The sequence below is a fragment of the Oncorhynchus kisutch genome, linkage group LG5 (assembly GCF_002021735.2).
Source record: "Oncorhynchus kisutch isolate 150728-3 linkage group LG5, Okis_V2, whole genome shotgun sequence".
In the NCBI taxonomy this organism is placed as follows: domain Eukaryota; kingdom Metazoa; phylum Chordata; class Actinopteri; order Salmoniformes; family Salmonidae; genus Oncorhynchus; species Oncorhynchus kisutch.
The window spans coordinates 51,752,438-51,771,274 of record NC_034178.2 but is presented as its reverse complement, the minus strand read 5'-3'; the positions used below and the strand labels follow the sequence as shown (position 1 = coordinate 51,771,274).

The 18,837-nt window shown below is 43.3% G+C and overlaps 1 protein-coding gene across 11 annotated transcripts in view; it reads right to left on the bottom strand.

Annotated features, from left to right (window-relative positions):
- The window catches only part of LOC109891203 (nck-associated protein 5-like), a 102,813-nt gene that overhangs the window by 18,480 nt on the left and 65,496 nt on the right, over positions 1-18,837 (bottom strand). For 8 of the 11 annotated variants that reach the window (XM_031825327.1, XM_031825328.1, XM_031825330.1 and 5 more), the window contains 4 exons: positions 16,675-16,809; positions 7,584-7,652; positions 7,355-7,393; positions 7,077-7,196 (listed from right to left, as the gene is read on the bottom strand). In XM_031825327.1, coding sequence (XP_031681187.1) covers positions 7,077-7,196; positions 7,355-7,393; positions 7,584-7,652; positions 16,675-16,809 — 363 coding nt within the window. The remainder of the gene's footprint in view (positions 1-7,076; positions 7,197-7,354; positions 7,394-7,583; positions 7,653-16,674; positions 16,810-18,837) is intronic. The other 3 variants (XM_031825335.1, XM_031825334.1, XM_031825336.1) reach the window with 1 other exon arrangement.

Here is an 18,837-nt window from a genome sequence, read left to right as displayed (position 1 = left end):
TCAGCTGATGTCACAAAGTGCTGTACAGAAACCCAGCCTAAAACCTCAAACAGCAAGCAATGCAAGTGTAGAAGCACGGTGGCTAGAAAAGGCCAGAACCTAGGAAGAAACCTAGAGAGGAACCAGGCTATGAGGTCAGGGCTTTGTGATGGCCACTCCAATACCTTGACTTTGTTGTCTTTAAGCCATTTTGTCACAACTTTGGAAGTATGATTGGGGACATTGTCCATTTGGAAGACCCATTTGCGACCAAGCTTTAACTTCCTGACTGATGTCTTGAGGTGTTGCTTCAATATATCCACATAATTGTCTTTCCTCATGATGCCATCAATTTTGTGAAGTGCACCAGTCCCTCCTGCAGCAAAGCACCCCCACAACATGATGCTGCCACCCCCGTGCTTCATGTTTGGGATGGTATTCTTCGGCTTGCAAGCCTGCCCCTTTAACCTCCAAACATAACGATGGTCATTATGGCCAAACAGTTCTATTTTTGTTTCATCAGACCAAAGAACATTTCTCCAAAAAGCACAATCTTTGTCCCCATGTGCAGTTGCAAACCGTAGTCTAGCTTATTTATGGCGGTTTTGGAGCAGTGGCTTCTTCCTTACTGAGCGGCCTTTGTTGTCGATATACAGTGGGGCAAAAAAGTATTTAGTCAGCCACCAATTGTGCAAGTTCTCCCACTTAAAGATGAGAGAGGCCTGTCATTTTCATCATAGGTACACTTCAACTATGACAGACAAAATGAGAAAAAAAATCCAGAAAATCACATTGTAGGATTTTTTATGAATTTATTTGCAAATTATGGTGGAAAATATGTATTTGGTCAATAAGAAAAGTCTCTCAATATTTTGTTATATACCCTTTGTTGGCAATGACAGAGGTCAAATGTTTTCTGTAAGTCTTCAAGGTTCACACACTAAGCCATCTCTGCACTTAGGGAAAACTGAAGCAAATATTTTTGGATCCAGATCTAAATTGTGTAGGAAAACCTCTGTTAGCTACTTGGGATGTATCCTTGATGGAAGTTTGGGGAGTGTGAGCATGTGTAATAAGGTGCTAGGGAAGGTTAATGCCAGGACTAAGGTTTGGGCTAGAAAGTCCAAGATGCTTGATAAGGAAAGTGCTAGCTACTGCCCTCATTCAATGCCATTTTGACTATGCTAGTACTTCCTGGTTTGGGGGCTTATCTAAATATATGAAGGGGAAGCTCCAGATAGCTCAGAATAAGTTGATCAGGGTAGTATTGAAGGTGAGTCCACGTACAAATAGGCAGGAGCTGCTTTCAGGAACTAAACTGGCTGCCTGTTGAGGCTAGGGTGTCCCAGATTAGACTAGGTTTGGTTTACAGGAGTATTTATGGTCCTGCGCCCAGATATCTAAGTGATTACTTTCCTCGTGTTAGGGATGCACACAATCACAGCACTTATACAGGTTCAGGAGTAATGCTGGGAAAGGTACTTTCTTGTATACTGGAGCCTCAGAATGGAATGAGTTGCTTCTGCCCATAAAAACAACGTCCGTCCTCTCTGGACGGAAGGAGAGTTGTATGGCATTGAAGCTCGTTTGGAGGTTAGTTAACACAGTGTCCAAAGAAGGGCCAGAAGTATACAGAATGGTGTCATCTGCGTAGAGGTGGATCAGAGAATCACCAGCAGCAAGAGTGACATCATTAATGTATACAGAGAAGAGAGTCGGCCCGAGAATTGAACCCTGTGGCACCCCCATAGAGACTGGTATGTGGCAGGGTCTACAGTCAATCACGGATTACAAAAAGAAAACCAGCACTGTCACGGACCAGGATGTCTTGCTCCCAGGCAGACTAAATAACTTTTTTGCCCGCTTTGAGGACAATACAGTGCCACTGACACTGCCCGCAACTAAAACATGCGGACTCTCCTTCACTGCAGCCGACGTGAGGAAAACATTTAAACGTGTCAACCCTCGCAAGGCTGCAGGCCCAGACGGCATCCCCAGCCGCGCCCTCAGAGCATGCGCAGACCAGCTGGCTGATGTGTTTACGGACATATTCAATCAATCCCTATCCCAGTCTGTTGTTCCCACATGCTTCAAGAGGGCCACCATTGTTCCTGTTCCCAAGAAAGCTAAGGTAACTGAGCTAAACGACTACCGCCACGTAGCACTCACTTCTGTCATCATGAAGTGCTTTGAGAGACTAGTCAAGGACCATATCACCTCCACCCTACCTGACACCCTAGACCCACTCCAATTTGCTTACCGCCCAAATAGGTCCACAGACGATGCAATCTCAACCACACTGCACACTGCCCTAACCCATCTGGACAAGAGGAATACCTATGTGAGAATGCTGTTCATCGACTACAGCTCGGCATTTAACACCATAGTGCCCTCCAAGCTCGTCATCAAGCTCGAGACCCTGGGTCTCGACCCCGCCCTGTGCAACTGGGTACTGGACTTCCTGATGGGCCGCCCCCAGGTGGTGAGGGTAGGCAACAACATCTCCACCCCGCTGATCCTCAACACTGGGGCCCCACAAGGGTGCGTTCTGAGCCCTCTCCTGTACTCTCTGTTCACCCATGACTGCGTGGCCACGCACGCCTCCAACTCAATCATCAAGTTTGTGGATGACACAACAGTGGTAGGCTTGATTACCAACAATGACGAGACGGCCTACAGGGAGGAGGTGAGGGCCCTCAGAGTGTGGTGTCAGGAAAATAACCTCACACTCAACGTCAACAAAACTAAGGAGGTGATTGTGGACTTCAGGAAACAGCAGAGGGAACACCCCCCTATCCACATCGATGGAACAGTAGTGGAGAGGGTAGTAAGTTTTAAGTTCCTCGGTGTACACATCACAGACAAACTGAATTGGTCCACCCACACAGACAGCATCGTGAAGAAGGCGCAGCAGCGCCTCTTCAACCTCAGGAGGCTGAAGAAATTCGGCTTGTCACCAAAAGCACTCAAACTTCTACAGATGCACAATCGAGAGCATCCTGTCGGGCTGTATCACCGCCTGGTACGGCAACTGCTCCGCCCACAACCGTAAGGCTCTCCAGAGGGTAGTGAGGTCTGCACAACGCATCACTGGGGGCAAACTACCTGCCCTCCAGGACACCTACACCACCCGATGTCACAGGAAGGCCATAAAGATCATCAAGGACAACAACCACCCGAGCCACTGCCTGTTCACCCCACTATCATCCAGAAGGCGAGGTCAGTACAGGCGCATCAAAGCTGGGACCGAGAGACTGAAAAACAGCTTCTATCTCAAGGCCATCAAACATGCGATACGCCAAATGCTAATAGCACTCGTTAAAACTCAAACGTTCATTAAAACACACATGCAGGGTACTGAATTAAAGCTACACTCGTTGTGAATCTAGCCAACAAGTCAGATTATTAAAATGCTTTTCGGCGAAAGCATGAGAAGCTATTATCTGATAGCATGCAACACCCCGAAATACCTGAAGGCGACGTAAACAAAAGAATTAGCGTAGCCGGCGCTACACAAATAGCAGAAATAAAATATAAAACATTCATTACCTTTGATGAGCTTCTTTGTTGGCACTCCTATATGTCCCATAAACATCACTATTGGGTCTTTTTTTTCGATTAAATCGGTCCATATATACCCAAAATATCCATCTATGGAAACTGTGTGATCCAGAAAAAAAAACAGTTTCAAAACGCAACGTCATTTTTTAAAATTAAAAAAGTCGACAATAAACTTTCACAAAACACTTCGAAATACTTTTGTAATCCAACTTTAGGTATTAGTAAACGTTAATAATCTATCAAATTGATCACGGGCGATGTGTATTCAATAGCTCCACGTCCTCAAATCATGTTCGGAAATCTCTCTTCCAAAACTTCCTGTCAGAGGCCGGAAGGAATGGGGTCTCTCTTACTCGTTTGACCAAGAAACAACGCCCAGGCAATTGACAAGACTGGCGACATCGTGTGGAAGCTGTAGGACTTGCAATCTCAGCCCCATTTAATTTGCTGTCCCATAGACAATACATGCAAGTGGCGCATTGATATTTTTTCCAGTTTTCGGTGATCAGTTTTTCTTGTGCTTTTCGATGAAACACACGCTCTGTTATAGTCACAGCCGTGATTTAACCAGTTTTAGAAACGTCAGAGTGTTTTCTATCCACACATACTAATCATATGCATATACTATATTCCTGGCATGAGTAGCAGGATGCTGAAATGTTGCGCGATTTTTAACAGAATGTTCGAAAAAGTAAGGGGTAGGCTTAAGAGGTTTTAAACAGCCACCACTAACATTGAGTGGCTGCTGCCAACACACTGACTCAACTCAAGCCACTTTAATAATGAGAATTGATGTAAAATATATCACTAGCCACTTTAAACAATGCTACCTAATATAATGTTTACATACCAAAGGATTATTTATCTCATATGTATACGTATATACTGTACTCTATATCATCTACTGCATCCTTATGGAATACATGTATCACTAGCCACTTTAACTATGCCACTTTGTTTACATACTCATCTCATATGTACAGTGCCTTGCGAAAGTATTCGGCCCCCTTGAACTTTGCGACCTTTTGCCACATTTCAGGCTTCAAACATAAAGATATAAAACTGTATTTTTTTGTGAAGAATCAACAACAAGTGGGACACAATCATGAAGTGGAACGACATTTATTGGATATTTCAAACTTTAACAAATCAAAAACTGAAAAATTGGGCGTGCAAAATTATTCAGCCCCTTTACTTTCAGTGCAGCAAACTCTCTCCAGAAGTTCAGTGAGGATCTCTGAATGATCCAATGTTGACCTAAATGACTAATGATGATAAATACAATCCACCTGTGTGTAATCAAGTCTCCGTATAAATGCACCTGCACTGTGATAGTCTCAGAGGTCCGTTAAAAGCGCAGAGAGCATCATGAAGAACAAGGAACACACCAGGCAGGTCCGAGATACTGTTGTGAAGAAGTTTAAAGCCGGATTTGGATACAAAAAGATTTCCCAAGCTTTAAACATCCCAAGGAGCACTGTGCAAGCGATAATATTGAAATGGAAGGAGTATCAGACCACTGCAAATCTACCAAGACCTGGCCGTCCCTCTAAACTTTCAGCTCATACAAGGAAAAGACTGATCAGAGATGCAGCCAAGAGGCCCATGATCACTCTGGATGAACTGCAGAGATCTACAGCTGAGGTGGGAGACTCTGTCCATAGGACAACAATCAGTCATATATTGCACAAATCTGGCCTTTATGGAAGAGTGGCAAGAAGAAAGCCATTTCTTAAAGATATCCATAAAAAGTGTCGTTTAAAGTTTGCCACAAGCCACCTGGGAGACACACCAAACATGTGGAAGAAGGTGCTCTGGTCAGATGAAACCAAAATTGAACTTTTTGGCAACAATGCAAAACGTTATGTTTGGCGTAAAAGCAACACAGCTCATCACCTTGAACACACCATCCCCACTGTCAAACATGGTGGTGGCAGCATCATGGTTTGGGCCTGCTTTTCTTCAGCAGGGACAGGGAAGATGGTTAAAATTGATGGGAAGATGGATGGAGCCAAATACAGGACCATTCTGGAAGAAAACCTGATGGAGTCTGCAAAAGACCTGAGACTGGGACGGAGATTTGTCTTCCAACAAGACAATGATCCAAAACATAAAGCTAAATCTACAATGGAATGGTTCAAAAATAAACATATCCAGGTGTTAGAATGGCCAAGTCAAAGACCAGACCTGAATCCAATTGAGAATCTGTGGAAAGAACTGAAAACTGCTGTTCACAAATGCTCTCCATCCAACCTCACTGAGCTCGAGCTGTTTTGCAAGGAGGAATGGGAAAACATTTCAGTCTCTCGATGTGCAAAACTGATAGAGACATACCCCAAGCGACTTACAGCTGTAATCGCAGCAAAAGGTGGCGCTACAAAGTATTAACTTAAGGGGGCTGAATAATTTTGCACGCCCCATTTTTCAGTTTTTGATTTGTTAAAAAAAGTTTGAAATATCCAATAAATGTCGTTCCACTTCATGATTGTGTCCCACTTGTTGTTGATTCTTCACAAAAAAATACAGTTTTATATCTTTATGTTTGAAGCCTGAAATGTGGCAAAAGGTCGCAAAGTTCAAGGGGGCCGAATACTTTCGCAAGGCACTGTATATACTGCACTCAATACCATCTACTGTATCTTGCCTTTGCCACTCTGTACCATCACTCATTCATATATCTTATGTACATATTCTTTATCCCCTTACACTTGTGTCTATAAGGTAGTAGTTTTGGAATTGTTAGCTAGATTACTTGTTGGTTATTACTGCATTGTCGGAACTAGAAGCACAAGCATTTCGCTACACTCGCACTAACATCTGCTAACCATGTGTATGTGACAAATAAAATTTGATTTGATTTGAGACTGCCAGAGGTCCGGACAAAAGGCCCTCCGATTTGACAAACTGAACTCTGAGAAGTAGTTGGTGAACCAGGCAAGGCAGTCATTTGAGAAACCACGGCTGTTGAGTCTTCCGATAAGAATGTGGTGATTGACAGAGTCAAAAGCCTTGGCCAGGTCGATGAATACAGCTGCACAGTAGTCTCTTATCAATGGCGGTTATGATATCGTTTAGGACCTTGAGAGTGGCTGAGGTGCACCCACGACCAGCTCGGAAACCAGATTGCGTAGCAGAGAAGGCATGGTGGGATTCGAAATGGTCGGTGATCTGTTTGTTAACTTGGCTTTCGAAAACCTTAGAAAGGCAGGGTAGGATAGATATAGGTCTGTAGCAGTTTGGGTCTAGAGTGTCACCCCCTTTGAAGAGGGGGATGACTGCGGTAGCTTTCCAATCTTTGGGGATCTCAGACGATACGAAAGAGGTTGAATAGGATCGTAATAGGGGTTGCAACAATTTTGGCAGATAATTAACTCATGCCTAATTATCCTTTATCTTGTCAAATTCATTACAGTTTTGCAAAAACTAAGCAACTGAAACAAAATGAAAAGCAACTTGTTCATTTATGCGTAATTTCTAAATCTTCACAGAGAAATACATTTCATGAACACACACAGAACACATCACACATTCTGTACCTGTTGCAGATGGCTGGCCTGGGGGTGTAGTTTCTGGGCAAAGAGCTCAGTCAGGGTTTTGTTCTGTCTCTCCAGGTCAAACACACGCATCTTCAGCTTAATACACTCCTCCCGCAGGTCCTAGAACAAACACACAAAACAAATCAACAATCCTTCACATTTACACACGCAGGCATGCACGCACGAACACTCTAAACTTGTGTAAAATAACTGCTCATTAACTTGTTAGACTGTTGAGTCTGAACGTCATCGATTTGTCTTCATGAACTATGTCTTACCTTTTGATTCAGAAGGGCCTGTACCACATGATTGGCCACCTGAAAAAGATTGTAGTAAAAATGAAACTTTAATTCTGTCTTTGGTCATAAATGGAGAATGATTTTAGAGTCTTAAGAATAGTAAACTTAGCAGTGTATAAAAGCTGAGAACTTATGTAGTGGTTACAGAGACAGACAAAACAGTGTGACACTGTCAGGACGACCTTCTCCTTCTCTATATGAAACTCACCTCATCCAGACACCTTTCATAGGCTTCTCTCTGGCTTTCATTCGCAAGGGCCAGGGCTGAATTCTCAGCCTACAAAGGAGAGAGAAAGGACAAAGACAGAGAAAAGAGAGAGGGAGACCAATTACATACATCTATCGAAAGCATAAATTTGACAACAAAGATCAACCTCGGGAGATTCATCCCCACCCGTCTCATATGATCACAGTGCATTTCAATGTCTACACCTAGAAGAGCAAGCTTCTTTGTGATCGAGAATGAACAAAATCAGTTGATTTCACAATCGACCCCATGGAGAATTTGACAATGCGAAAGAATAAACGAAAGAGCAAAAGATTAGGTAGATCTCCAAAGGGGTTTGATACATCTGAACAAGGACCGTTTATAAAAAATATAGATATATATCCTTGCTGTAATAGGTGTAAACTGGTGAACTCATTAAAAAGAGAATCCTGCCAATGTCTTATTCGCCATGATCAAAGGCGGGAACATGTCACCACGGCAACTATGAAATCAAAGGTGTGATGGGGGACTGAAACAAAGGGGAGGAGAGATCGTTTCTGAAAGATTGAAAGAATGAAATGGGAGGGAAACAGAGACAAGACGGAGAGAGTTAGTAGGAGGAATGAGAAAGAACATGCTGATTGGAATAAAAAGGGAGTGAGGCAAGAGGGAGAGAAGGTGCGAAGGAACAAAACATGTCTTCATAGAAATAGAGGCACCTAAGCCACCAGTGATTGCACATCAAAACAGCAGTCACACATTTAACGCTCCCTCTACAGTGCGTCACAGAAGCTGTGATGGTCCCAAGTGATCAATGATCAGGGAATGGTGGATGGTGAGGGGAACGGGAGGACAGGAGACCAAATTATTTTGGCAACATCGATTCCCATCGCAACCGAGCAGAGAAAACAACGGTTTTCAATTTGCTTGTCTACGAGGTTTCGAAGTAGAATTGGAATCAAACAGTCTAGCTTGAGGCTCGATGACTGTCGCTTAGTCAGAAATCATTGCATTCTCCAGTGGAGGGTGTGTGTGTGTAAGACAGAAAGAGGGAGAGTGTGTGGGCAAGTCAGGCCAGTTCAGATCAGTTGCAACATTGTTTCTAAGATTTTCAGTTTTGGACTGTGGATAGCCTACCTCCTAAAGAGAAACATGCAGAGGTGAAAAATGTACCAAATTGTCATACTTGAGTAAAAGTAAAGATACCTGAAAGTAAAAATGGAGTCACCTAGTAAAACACAAGTCTAAAAGTAGTTGGTTTTAAATATACATAATTATCCAAAGTAAAGTATAAATCATTTAAAATTCCTTAGATTAAGAAAAACAGGATGTCACAATTCTTTCATTTATTTATTTTATTTACAGCTATCCAGGAGCATGCTCAAACACTCAGACATAATTTACAAAATAAGCATTTGTGTTTAGTGAGTCCGCCAGATCAGAGGCAGTAGGGATGACCAGGGATGTTCTCTGTTTAGTGAGTCCGCCAGATCAGAGGCAGTAGGGATGACCAAGGAGGTTCTCTGTTTAGTGAGTCCGCCAGATCAGAGGCAGTAGGGATGACCAAGGAGGTTCTCTGTTTAGTGAGTCCGCCAGATCAGAGGCAGTAGGGATGACCAAGGAGGTTCTCTGTTTAGTGAGTCCGCCAGATCAGAGGCAGTAGGGATGACCAAGGAGGTTCTCTTGATAACTGCATGAATTGGACCATTTCTCTCCTGCTAAGCATTTCAGTGTCAGGGAAAATGTATGGAGTAAAAAGTACATAATTTTCTTTAGGAGTGAAGTAAAAGTTGTCAAAAATGTCAAATGTACAGATTCCCCCAAAACCTACTTCAGTTGTACTTTAAAGTATTTTTATTTAAGTACTTTACACCACTGTAAACCAGATACTTTATTGCCATGCAACCAAGGTGTGGGAGAACAAGTATTTGATAACCTGCAAAATCGGCAGTGTTTCCTACTTACAAAGCATGTAGAGGTCTGTAATTTATCATAGGTACACTTCAACTGTGAGAGACGGAATCTAAAACAAAAATCCAGAAAATCACAATGTATGATTTTTAAGTAATTAATTTGCATTTTATTGCATGACATAAGTATTTGATACATCAGAAAAGCAGAACTTAATATTTGGTACAGAATCCTTTGTTTGCAATTACAGAGATCATATGTTCCTGTAGTTCTTCACCAGGTTTGCACACACTGCAGCAGGGATTTTGGCCCACTCCTCCATGCAGACCTTCTCCAGATCCTTCAGGTTTCGGGGCTGTCGCTGGGCAATACGGATTTTCAGCTCTCTCCAAAGATGTTCTATTGGGTTCAGGTCTGGAAACTGGCTAGGCCACTCCAGGACCTTGAGATGCTTCTTACGGAGCCACTCCTTAGTTGCCCTGGCTGTGTGTTTCGGGTCGTTGTCATGCTGGAAGACCCAGTCACGACCCATCTTCAATGCTCTTATTGAGGGAAGGAGGTTGTTGGCAAAGATTTCGCGATACATGGTCCCATCCATCCCCCCATTCAATACGGTGCAGTCGTCCTGCCCCCTTTGCAGAAAAGCATCCACAAAGAATGATGTTTCCACCTCCATGCTTCACGGTTGGGATGGTGTTCTTGGGGTTGTACTCATCCTTCTTCTTCCTCCAAACACGGCGAGTGGAGTTTAGACCAAAAAGCTCTATTTTTGTCTCATCAGACCACATGACCTTCTCCCATTCCTCCTCTGGATCATCCAGATGGTCATTGGCAAACTTCAGATGGGCCTGGACATGCGCTGGCTTGAGCAGGGGGACCTAGCGTGCGCTGCAGGATTTTATTCCATGACGGCGTAGTGTGTTACTAATGGTTCTTTGAGACTATGGTCCCAGCTCTCTTCAGGTCATTGACCAGGTCCTGCCGTGTAGTTCTGGGCTGATCCCTCACCTTCCTCATAATCATTGATGCCCCACGAGGTGAAATCTTGCATAGAGCCCCAGACCGAGGGTGATTGACCGTCATCTTGAACTTCTTCCATTTTCTAATAATTGCGCCAACAGTTGTTGCCTTCTCACCAAGCTGCTTGCCTATTGTCCTGTAGCCCATCCCAGCCTTGTGGAGGTCTACAATTTTATCCCTGATGTCCTTACACAGCTGTCTGGTCTTGGCCATTGTGGAGAGGTTAGAGTCTGTTTGATTGAGTATGTGGACAGGTTTCTTTTATACGGGTAACGAGTTCAAACAGATGCAGTTAATACAGGTAATGAGTGGAGAACAGGAGGGCTTCTTAAAGAAAAACAAACAGGTCTGTGAGAGCCGGAATTCTTAATGGTTGGTAGGTGATCAAAAACTTATGTCATGTAATAAAATGCAAATTAATTACTTAATCATACAATGTGATTTTCTGGATTTTTGTTTTAGATTCCGTCTCTCACAGTTGAAGTGTACCTATGATAAAAATAACAGACCTCTACATGCTTTGTAAGTAGGAAAACCTGCAAATCAGCAGTGTATCAAATACTTGTTCTCCCCACTGTATACACACACGCATATACACACACACACACACACACACACACACACACCTTAATTGGTGAGGACGGGCTTGTGGTAATGGCTGGAGCGGAATCAGTGGAATGGTATCAAATACAGCAAACACATGGTTTCGTTTGATGCCATTTCATAAGCTTCGTTCCAACAATTATTATGAGTCGTCCTCCCTCAGCAGCCTCCACTGACATATACAGAATTTACATTCACAAATGTGCCAAGCAGCTAGAATAGCATCACCACAATTCATAAATATCAACAATCCATAAAGTCCGGGATCCCTAGAGCAGCCATAGGGAGGGGATGGGGGGGCTAGTGAATGGAGTTCAAGGTTCTGACTGCTGTGGGGGGAAAACGGTTTTAAAAACATTCTGTTTTGGTAGTCAGTGACCTGCAGCACCTACCAGGTCATTGTATAATCTTATTGAGATTTGGTTCTGCCTCTGATTTGAGCGTGGTGGGGCCCTCAGTGAGCAGAACAAGATGATCACAATGAATATATTTACAGAGATATTACCCAGAGACACCCCAGCACAGGGAAGAGACGCAGCAGTAATTACAGCCTGATTCACACATCAATACGCAGCTGCGCTAAGGGTGAAGGTGTTTGCCTGTGTATACGGTAGGGACAGGGAGAGTGTGTGACATTTTGTGAAGGTTTCATCTTCGTAGTGTGTGTGTATGGAATTGACTGTGTGTGTGTTCATGTATGTGTGTGATCCTAATGTCACGTGTGAAACTCAATCCGTCACTCAACTATCCAATCTGAGAGCAATACGTGCATTACATTTCAATAGTGTACTTTATACAAAGTGTGGGCTGGCAAAGGCAGAAGACCTTGGCCTGATTCTGCAACATAAGTGCTGTAAGGCCTCAGGGAATTTAAGGGAATTTAACCACAGTAACATTAAGAGCCCTCTCCATCACAGTGGCATGATTATAAACACTAAACACTGTTTTCAAACAGGTGCTCTGAGAAAAGTGTTTTAAATAACTTTCTTTCCCACCTCTCATTCTGCCACTAGGGCTCAGGAGATGATGGCCGGGAGAGCTGGGAGACTAAAAGTTTTCACAACACCTGAAAAGGTGCCGCAAGGGTCCATTGTGCTGAGTTAGGAGATTTAACACAGTCTCTAATAGAAGAGCCTTTTAAATTGCTTTATAAAGCAAAGGCCTAAGAGAAGCTGCAGGTTACTCAGTCACGTGATATCCGCAGTGCTTAATTTGAGCCGGATCCTGCCGGAACAGGATCCGGCACCTCAGTTTTGTTTTGGACTGTTTCATTCCGAAACCTATTTGGCTGGATCCGGTAGCTCTTGTGGCATGAAAAATAATTGTCACTATTTGCAATGTAAAAATTTGATTAAATGGGATCAAAGCTCATTCGAGTTGCCTCTTCGTTAATTCTATTCAGAGACCTACTAAATCAGCACCACCCTCTGAAGGTTCTGAGCTTGCCAGGGTTGGCCTTACGAAGCCAAAGCCCCCTGATGGGTGAGCATAATATTTTGAAATAATTTCATACCTCTTTCTCCCCAATTTGGTTGTTACAGTCTTGTCGAATTGCTGCAACTCCCGTACGGACTTGGGAGAGGAAAAGGTTGAGAGCCATGCGTCTTCCGAAACACGACTCTGCCAAGCAACACTGCTTCTTGACACACTGCTCGCTTAACCCGAAAGCCAGCCGCTCCAATGAGTCGGAGGAAACACCGTCCAACTGGAGACCGTGTCAGCTTGCATGCGCCCGGCCAGCCACAGGAGTCGTTACAGCGCAATGGGACATCTTGGCCAGCCAGATCCTCCCCTAAACCGGACGACAATGGGGCAATTGTGTGCCGCCTCATGGGTCTCCTGGTCTCAGCCTGCTGCGACACAGCCTGGGAATGAACCCAGATCTGTAGTGATGCCTCTAGCACTGCGATGCAGTGCCTTAGACCGCAGCGCCACTCGGGAGGCCCGGGTGAGCATAATATACAAGGAATTTCTCAAAGCTGCTAATGAGAACCTTGACAACCTTGTACGATTCCGGTGGGGTGCCCCCACCCAGGTTGTGGCAGTGCCGGCAACACTAGCTGCAGTAACCCATGGGGAGGGGGTCACACTCAGACAAATCAGAGGGGGCAAATTGTGGCCCTGGTGGCAACAAATAATAAAAGGTCTGACTGCACAGAGATGCTTGGGAAAATGGTCACAACGGAGGACCAGCGTGTGTGTTTCAGGGGACGGGGATGTATCTGAGCTCCATCAGCTAGGACTTGACATTGCTTAAATCAAATCTGCCCATTCTTGCTCAATTTTGCATGCCATCTCAAACAGCTACAACTGTATATGCATTTGCACATCACGTCCTTTCTTGAGTTGGGCTCAGGGATGGAACAACTGTTGAACATCTGAGCTTGTGGTTGTTTGTGGGGGAAGGGTGGGAAGTGTGTATGAGTGTGTGTATATGTCCCATATCTGTTGCTATGGGGTAATTATGTTAGGGACAATATAGGATGAATCCCAATAATTGTTTGCTAAAATAATAATTACTTGCCAAAAAGGTACATTTTGTAATGGAAATCCTGGTTATATGTAACAATCCTTCACATGAACTGCCTACATTATTAAGCATTTTATTGGTCAATTGTGGAAATTAAGATACCCAAGATGTTTTTATATATATACACAATACCAGTCAAAAGTTTGGTCATACCTACTCATTCAAGAGTTTCTTTATTTGTACTATTTTCTACATTGTAACATAATAATAAAGACATCAAAACTATGAAATAACATATGGAATCATGTAGTAATCAAAAAATTGTTAAAACAAATCTAAATATAATATATACATTTTATATTTCAGATTCTTCAAAGTAGCCACCCTTTGCCTTGATGACAGCTTTGTACACTCTTGGCATTCTCTCTACCAGCTTTATGAGGTAACCACTTTTTGGGTTACTACATGATTCCATATGTGTTATTTCATAGTTTTGATGTCTTCACTATTAATCTACAATGTAAAATTTTTTTAAAAATAAAGAAAAACCTGAGAATGAGTAGGTGTGTCCAAACTTGACTTGTACTGTATATATTTACCCCAAAATATATGGGGGATTGGAAATTATGCAATTACATTGATGGAAGCTACAATCTATGTGAATACAAAATCTATCTGCAATATTACGCTTTTGTCAGGAGCGCATCAGCCATCACCAGCGAATGAGCTGCACATCAGTGTGAGTCAGTGAAACTGGAAAGCATTTTTAGGACTATAATTTCCTCCTCAGATTGTATCCTACAATAGGTGTCTCCACACAGCTAGGCCTAGGCCATTGATGGATTCAAGACAAAGGTCGTTTTTATTGATCTCAGATAGTTTGTCAGTGTCAAAGTAGCCTGTCATTTCGATCACTTGTGCGGTAATTATGGCGCTTTCAAGACAACTGGGAACTCTGAAAAAACAAGGTTGAATCATGACGTCAGTGATCTTCAGATCAGAAAGTCTGATCTCTAGAAAGAGGCCAAAGTTCCCCACTTGGAATTTCGAGTTGGATGACCATTAAAAACAGTCAGAGCTAGTTTTCATAATTTCCCAGTTGTGTTGAATGCACTGAAGTCGGTGATTTCCCAGCTTCGACTTCCCAGTTGTTTTGAACGTGGCATTAAAAAAATATTATGCTAAAGTCTCCAGTCATGTAAAATGATGTAGAATTGCACGAAATGTGTTTATAAAAAGGCCTAAAATTTCCCAGACCCTAGGCCACACATTTTTTCCCCATGTGTGCAACTTCTGTAAGTGCCTCTACTCCACTGTTCTATGCCACTACGTAAATGTGATGATTTGCATCCAATGCTTTATTATAAAGGTGATTTCTTTTTTCCCATGCTTTCCAGGACCTCAGAACTCCCCAGTTTACCCCCCTCTCGCGATCACTTTTTCTTCCAGCACCTCCCGATTTACAAATGAAGCACTGGATATCTGTCTCGGTACTAAGCTGAAAGGAGAGTGGACGCAAGTCATACGAAGTGGCCCTTGACTCGCAAAACATCCCTTCCAAAATACCCTAATCACCAGAGGAAACAAACATTTTTAATTAGTAAAATGTAGGGAGGGATCCTTGACTGACAAAACCATTCAAATCCAATACCATTATTCAGCATATAAATGACATTCACTTGCCATGATAGACTCAAAACCACTTTCACAGGAGGAGGGAGACACCTGGTGGACTATGATACAGTCAGATGCATAGCCCTGAAATCATGGTCTGTATGTATCAAGAGTCTCAGAGTAGGAGTGCTGATCTAGGAGGTTCTCCTAGTCCATGTAATCTTATTCATTATGATCAAAAAGGCAAAACTGATCCTAAATCAGCACTCCTACACTGAGACACTTGATTCAGGTTCACATCTATCAAATTGGCATACATTTTGAAATAGTGAAATACAAATTCTACTAATATTAAGAATAAAGTACTAGTGATGATATTAATAGTAAATAGTATCATGGCTGCTCCATCCCTAGGATGAATCAAATACTTTAATTATTTGATTGAGTTTGGTTGTTTGGACTGAAGCAGGTAATCGTTTTGACAGGTGCAGCTATCAGTCAAAACAACCAACTGCATCAATCAAGTGTTGCAAATGGTTATTCGTTTTCATTGATTGCTTTGTCTGATGCAGCTCTGTCTCCAGGGTGTTTTCTCAACTAGATTTGCTCAACTCCTGCGTCCTCTGTCCTCTCTTGCCTCCGTTTGAAAAAATATCAAAGGTAATCGAGGAGAGGCGGCAAGGAAGGAACATGGACGAAAATGAGACTCCTCCACTTGCAGATCATTCAAACGTACTGGGTGATGTAATATTGAGTGAAGGTGATGTAATATTGAGTGACTGTTTTAAGCATCGTTATTATTCTGGACCAATCCAAGTTCACCAGACTGTATGCCGAATGTGTTGAATTAATTTTCACTCAGGCAAATGACTTTTACAGGGGTGGATCCAAAAATAAATTTGTAAAGTGATAAAAACTAAAGGAAGTTAGCTGTGCAAGACATTTTATAGATAAAACAACAAGTAGAATATTGTTTTTAAATGTATGCATGCTCTTCTCCTCCGACAAAACAAAAGCTGATTCAAATGGGGTATGACAGTTTTAAAAACTCTTCGGTGAAGGACTCCAGTAGGATGCACATGACTATACTTGATGAAAAGTGGCCATCGAGGAGGGGAAGACGCTCTTCCATTCGCCTAATTGACACTCTCCTCGACCACTTATCGGTTTCTGGGTCACGAAGAAGATAGGATGGAGGAGAGAGGGTCGAAGACAGACTTTTGCCCAAATGAGAAAAGGCGTATACCCAGAGGGTCAACAGCTCCAGGGTTCAGGACTTGAGCTCTTTCTTAATTAATCCTCATCTCGTCTCCTTCTCAAAACCCATTGAAGAAGGTCAGAGTGGAGGGACCTTGAACCTTCTCCTCCAATACAGTTGAGGAGGAGGTGAGGAGACAGGGTGCGAGGAATTAAAGACCGACAAAATGAGATATAGCCTAGACGAGCCCTGAATTCCCCCTCCCTGGGCCTCACCTCCAGCTCCTTGAGCCTCTCCAGGAGCTCCCTGCTGCTCTCTGGCTCTTCCAGGTAAGACTCTACATTGCCTTCATCTGACTCAAAGGCTTCATCACACTCCCTCAGCTCTGGCTCCTCAGACTCCATCACCACCTGCGGTGCAGAAAGGACGTCAGGGATACGGTTAGTAATGGTGTAGGGCAGTGGTTCCCAAACTTTTTATAGTCCCGTACCCCTCCAAATATTCAACCTCCAGCTGCATAGCCCCTCTAGCACCAGGGTCAGCACACTCAAATGTTATTTGCCATCATTGTAGGCCTGCCACAAACAATCACACACTATACGATACATTTATTAAACATCAGTACGAGTGAGTTTGTCACAACCCTGCTCCTGGGAAGTGACAAAACTCTTATAGGACCAGGGCACAAATAATTATATAATAATCAATACTTTCGCTCTTTATTTAACCATCTTCCATATAAAACCTTATTTGTTCATCCAAAATTGTGAATAACTCACCACAGGTTAATGAGAAGGGTGTGCTTGAAAGGATGGACATAACTCTGTTGGGTTGTATTGGAGAGAGTCTGTCTTAAATCATTTTCTACACACAATCTGTCCCTGTATTTAGTTTTCATGCTAGTGAGGGCTGAGAATCCACTCTCACATAGGTATGTGGTTGCAAAAGGCAACAGTGTCTTAACAGCCAATTTGCCACGGCAGGATACTCTGAGCGCAGGCCCATCCAGAAATCTGTTAGTGGCTTCTGATTAAATTCAATTTTCACAGAACTGCTTGTTGAAATTTCAATGAGGCTCTCTTGTTCAGATATCAGTAAGTGGACTGGAGGCAGGGCATGAAAGGGATAACGAATCCAGTTGTTTGTGTCATCCGTTTCGGGAAAGTACCTGTGTAATTGCGCACCCAACTCACTCAGGTGCTTCGCTATATCACATTTAACATTGTCCGTAAGCATGAGTTAATTTGCACACAAAAATATAATTCAATGTAAAGACCTGTGTTGTCCTTGTAATGCAGAGAGAAGAGCGCCAACTTCTTAAACCATAGCCTCAATTTTCTCCTGCACATTGAATATAGTTACGGAGAGTCCCTGTAACCCTAGATTCAGATCATTCAGGCGAGAAAAAACATCACCCAGATAGGCCAGTCGTGTGAGAAACGGTCAGACAAGTGAAAATTATGGTCAGTAAAATAAACTTTTAGCCGTCTCCCAATTAAAAAAAACGTGTCAATGCTTTGCCTCTTGATAATCAGCACACTCTGCATGTTGTAAAAGCATTACATGGTCGCTGTCCATATCATTGCATAGTGCAGAAAATACACAACAGTTCAGGGGCCTTGCTTTAACAAAGTGTCCAAAACATCTTTCAAGCTTCTCGGTAGATGCTGCAGTGTACCCAAGTTGCGTCAAGAGCAACTGCCTGCACTCGCGTTACCAAATCAAATCAATTTATATAGCCCTTCGGACATCAGCTGATATCTCAAAGTGCTCTACAGAAACCCAGCCTCAAACCCCAAACAGCAAGCAATGCAGGTGTAGAAGCACGGTGGCTAGGAAAAACTCCATAGAAAGGCCAAAACCTAGGAAGAAACCTAGAGAGGAACCAGGCTATGAGGGGTGGCCAGTCCTCTTCTGTTATAATCTCCACCCGGCACAGCCAGAACATGGCCAAGATGTTCAAATGTTCATAAATGACCAGCATGGTCAAATAATAATCACAGGCAAAACAGTTGAAACTGGAGCAGCAGCACGGCCAGGTGGACTGGGGACAGCAAGGAGTCATCATGCCAGGTAGTCCCTGAGGCATGGTCCTAGGGCTCAGGTCCTCCTCCAAGAGAAAGAATTAGAGAGAGCATACTTCAATTCACACAGGACATCGGATAAGACAGGAGAAGTACTCCAGATATAACAAACTGACCCTAGCCCCCCGACACAAACTACTGCAGCATAAATACTGGAGGCTGAGACAGGAGGGGTCAGGAGACACTGTGGCCCCATCCGATGATACCCCCCCGGACAGGGCCAAACAGGAAGGATATAACCCCACCCACTTTGCCAAAGCACAGCCCCCACACCACTAGAGGGATATCTTCAACCATCAACTTACCATCCTGAGAAAAGGCCAAGTATAGCCCACAAAGATCTCCACCACGGCA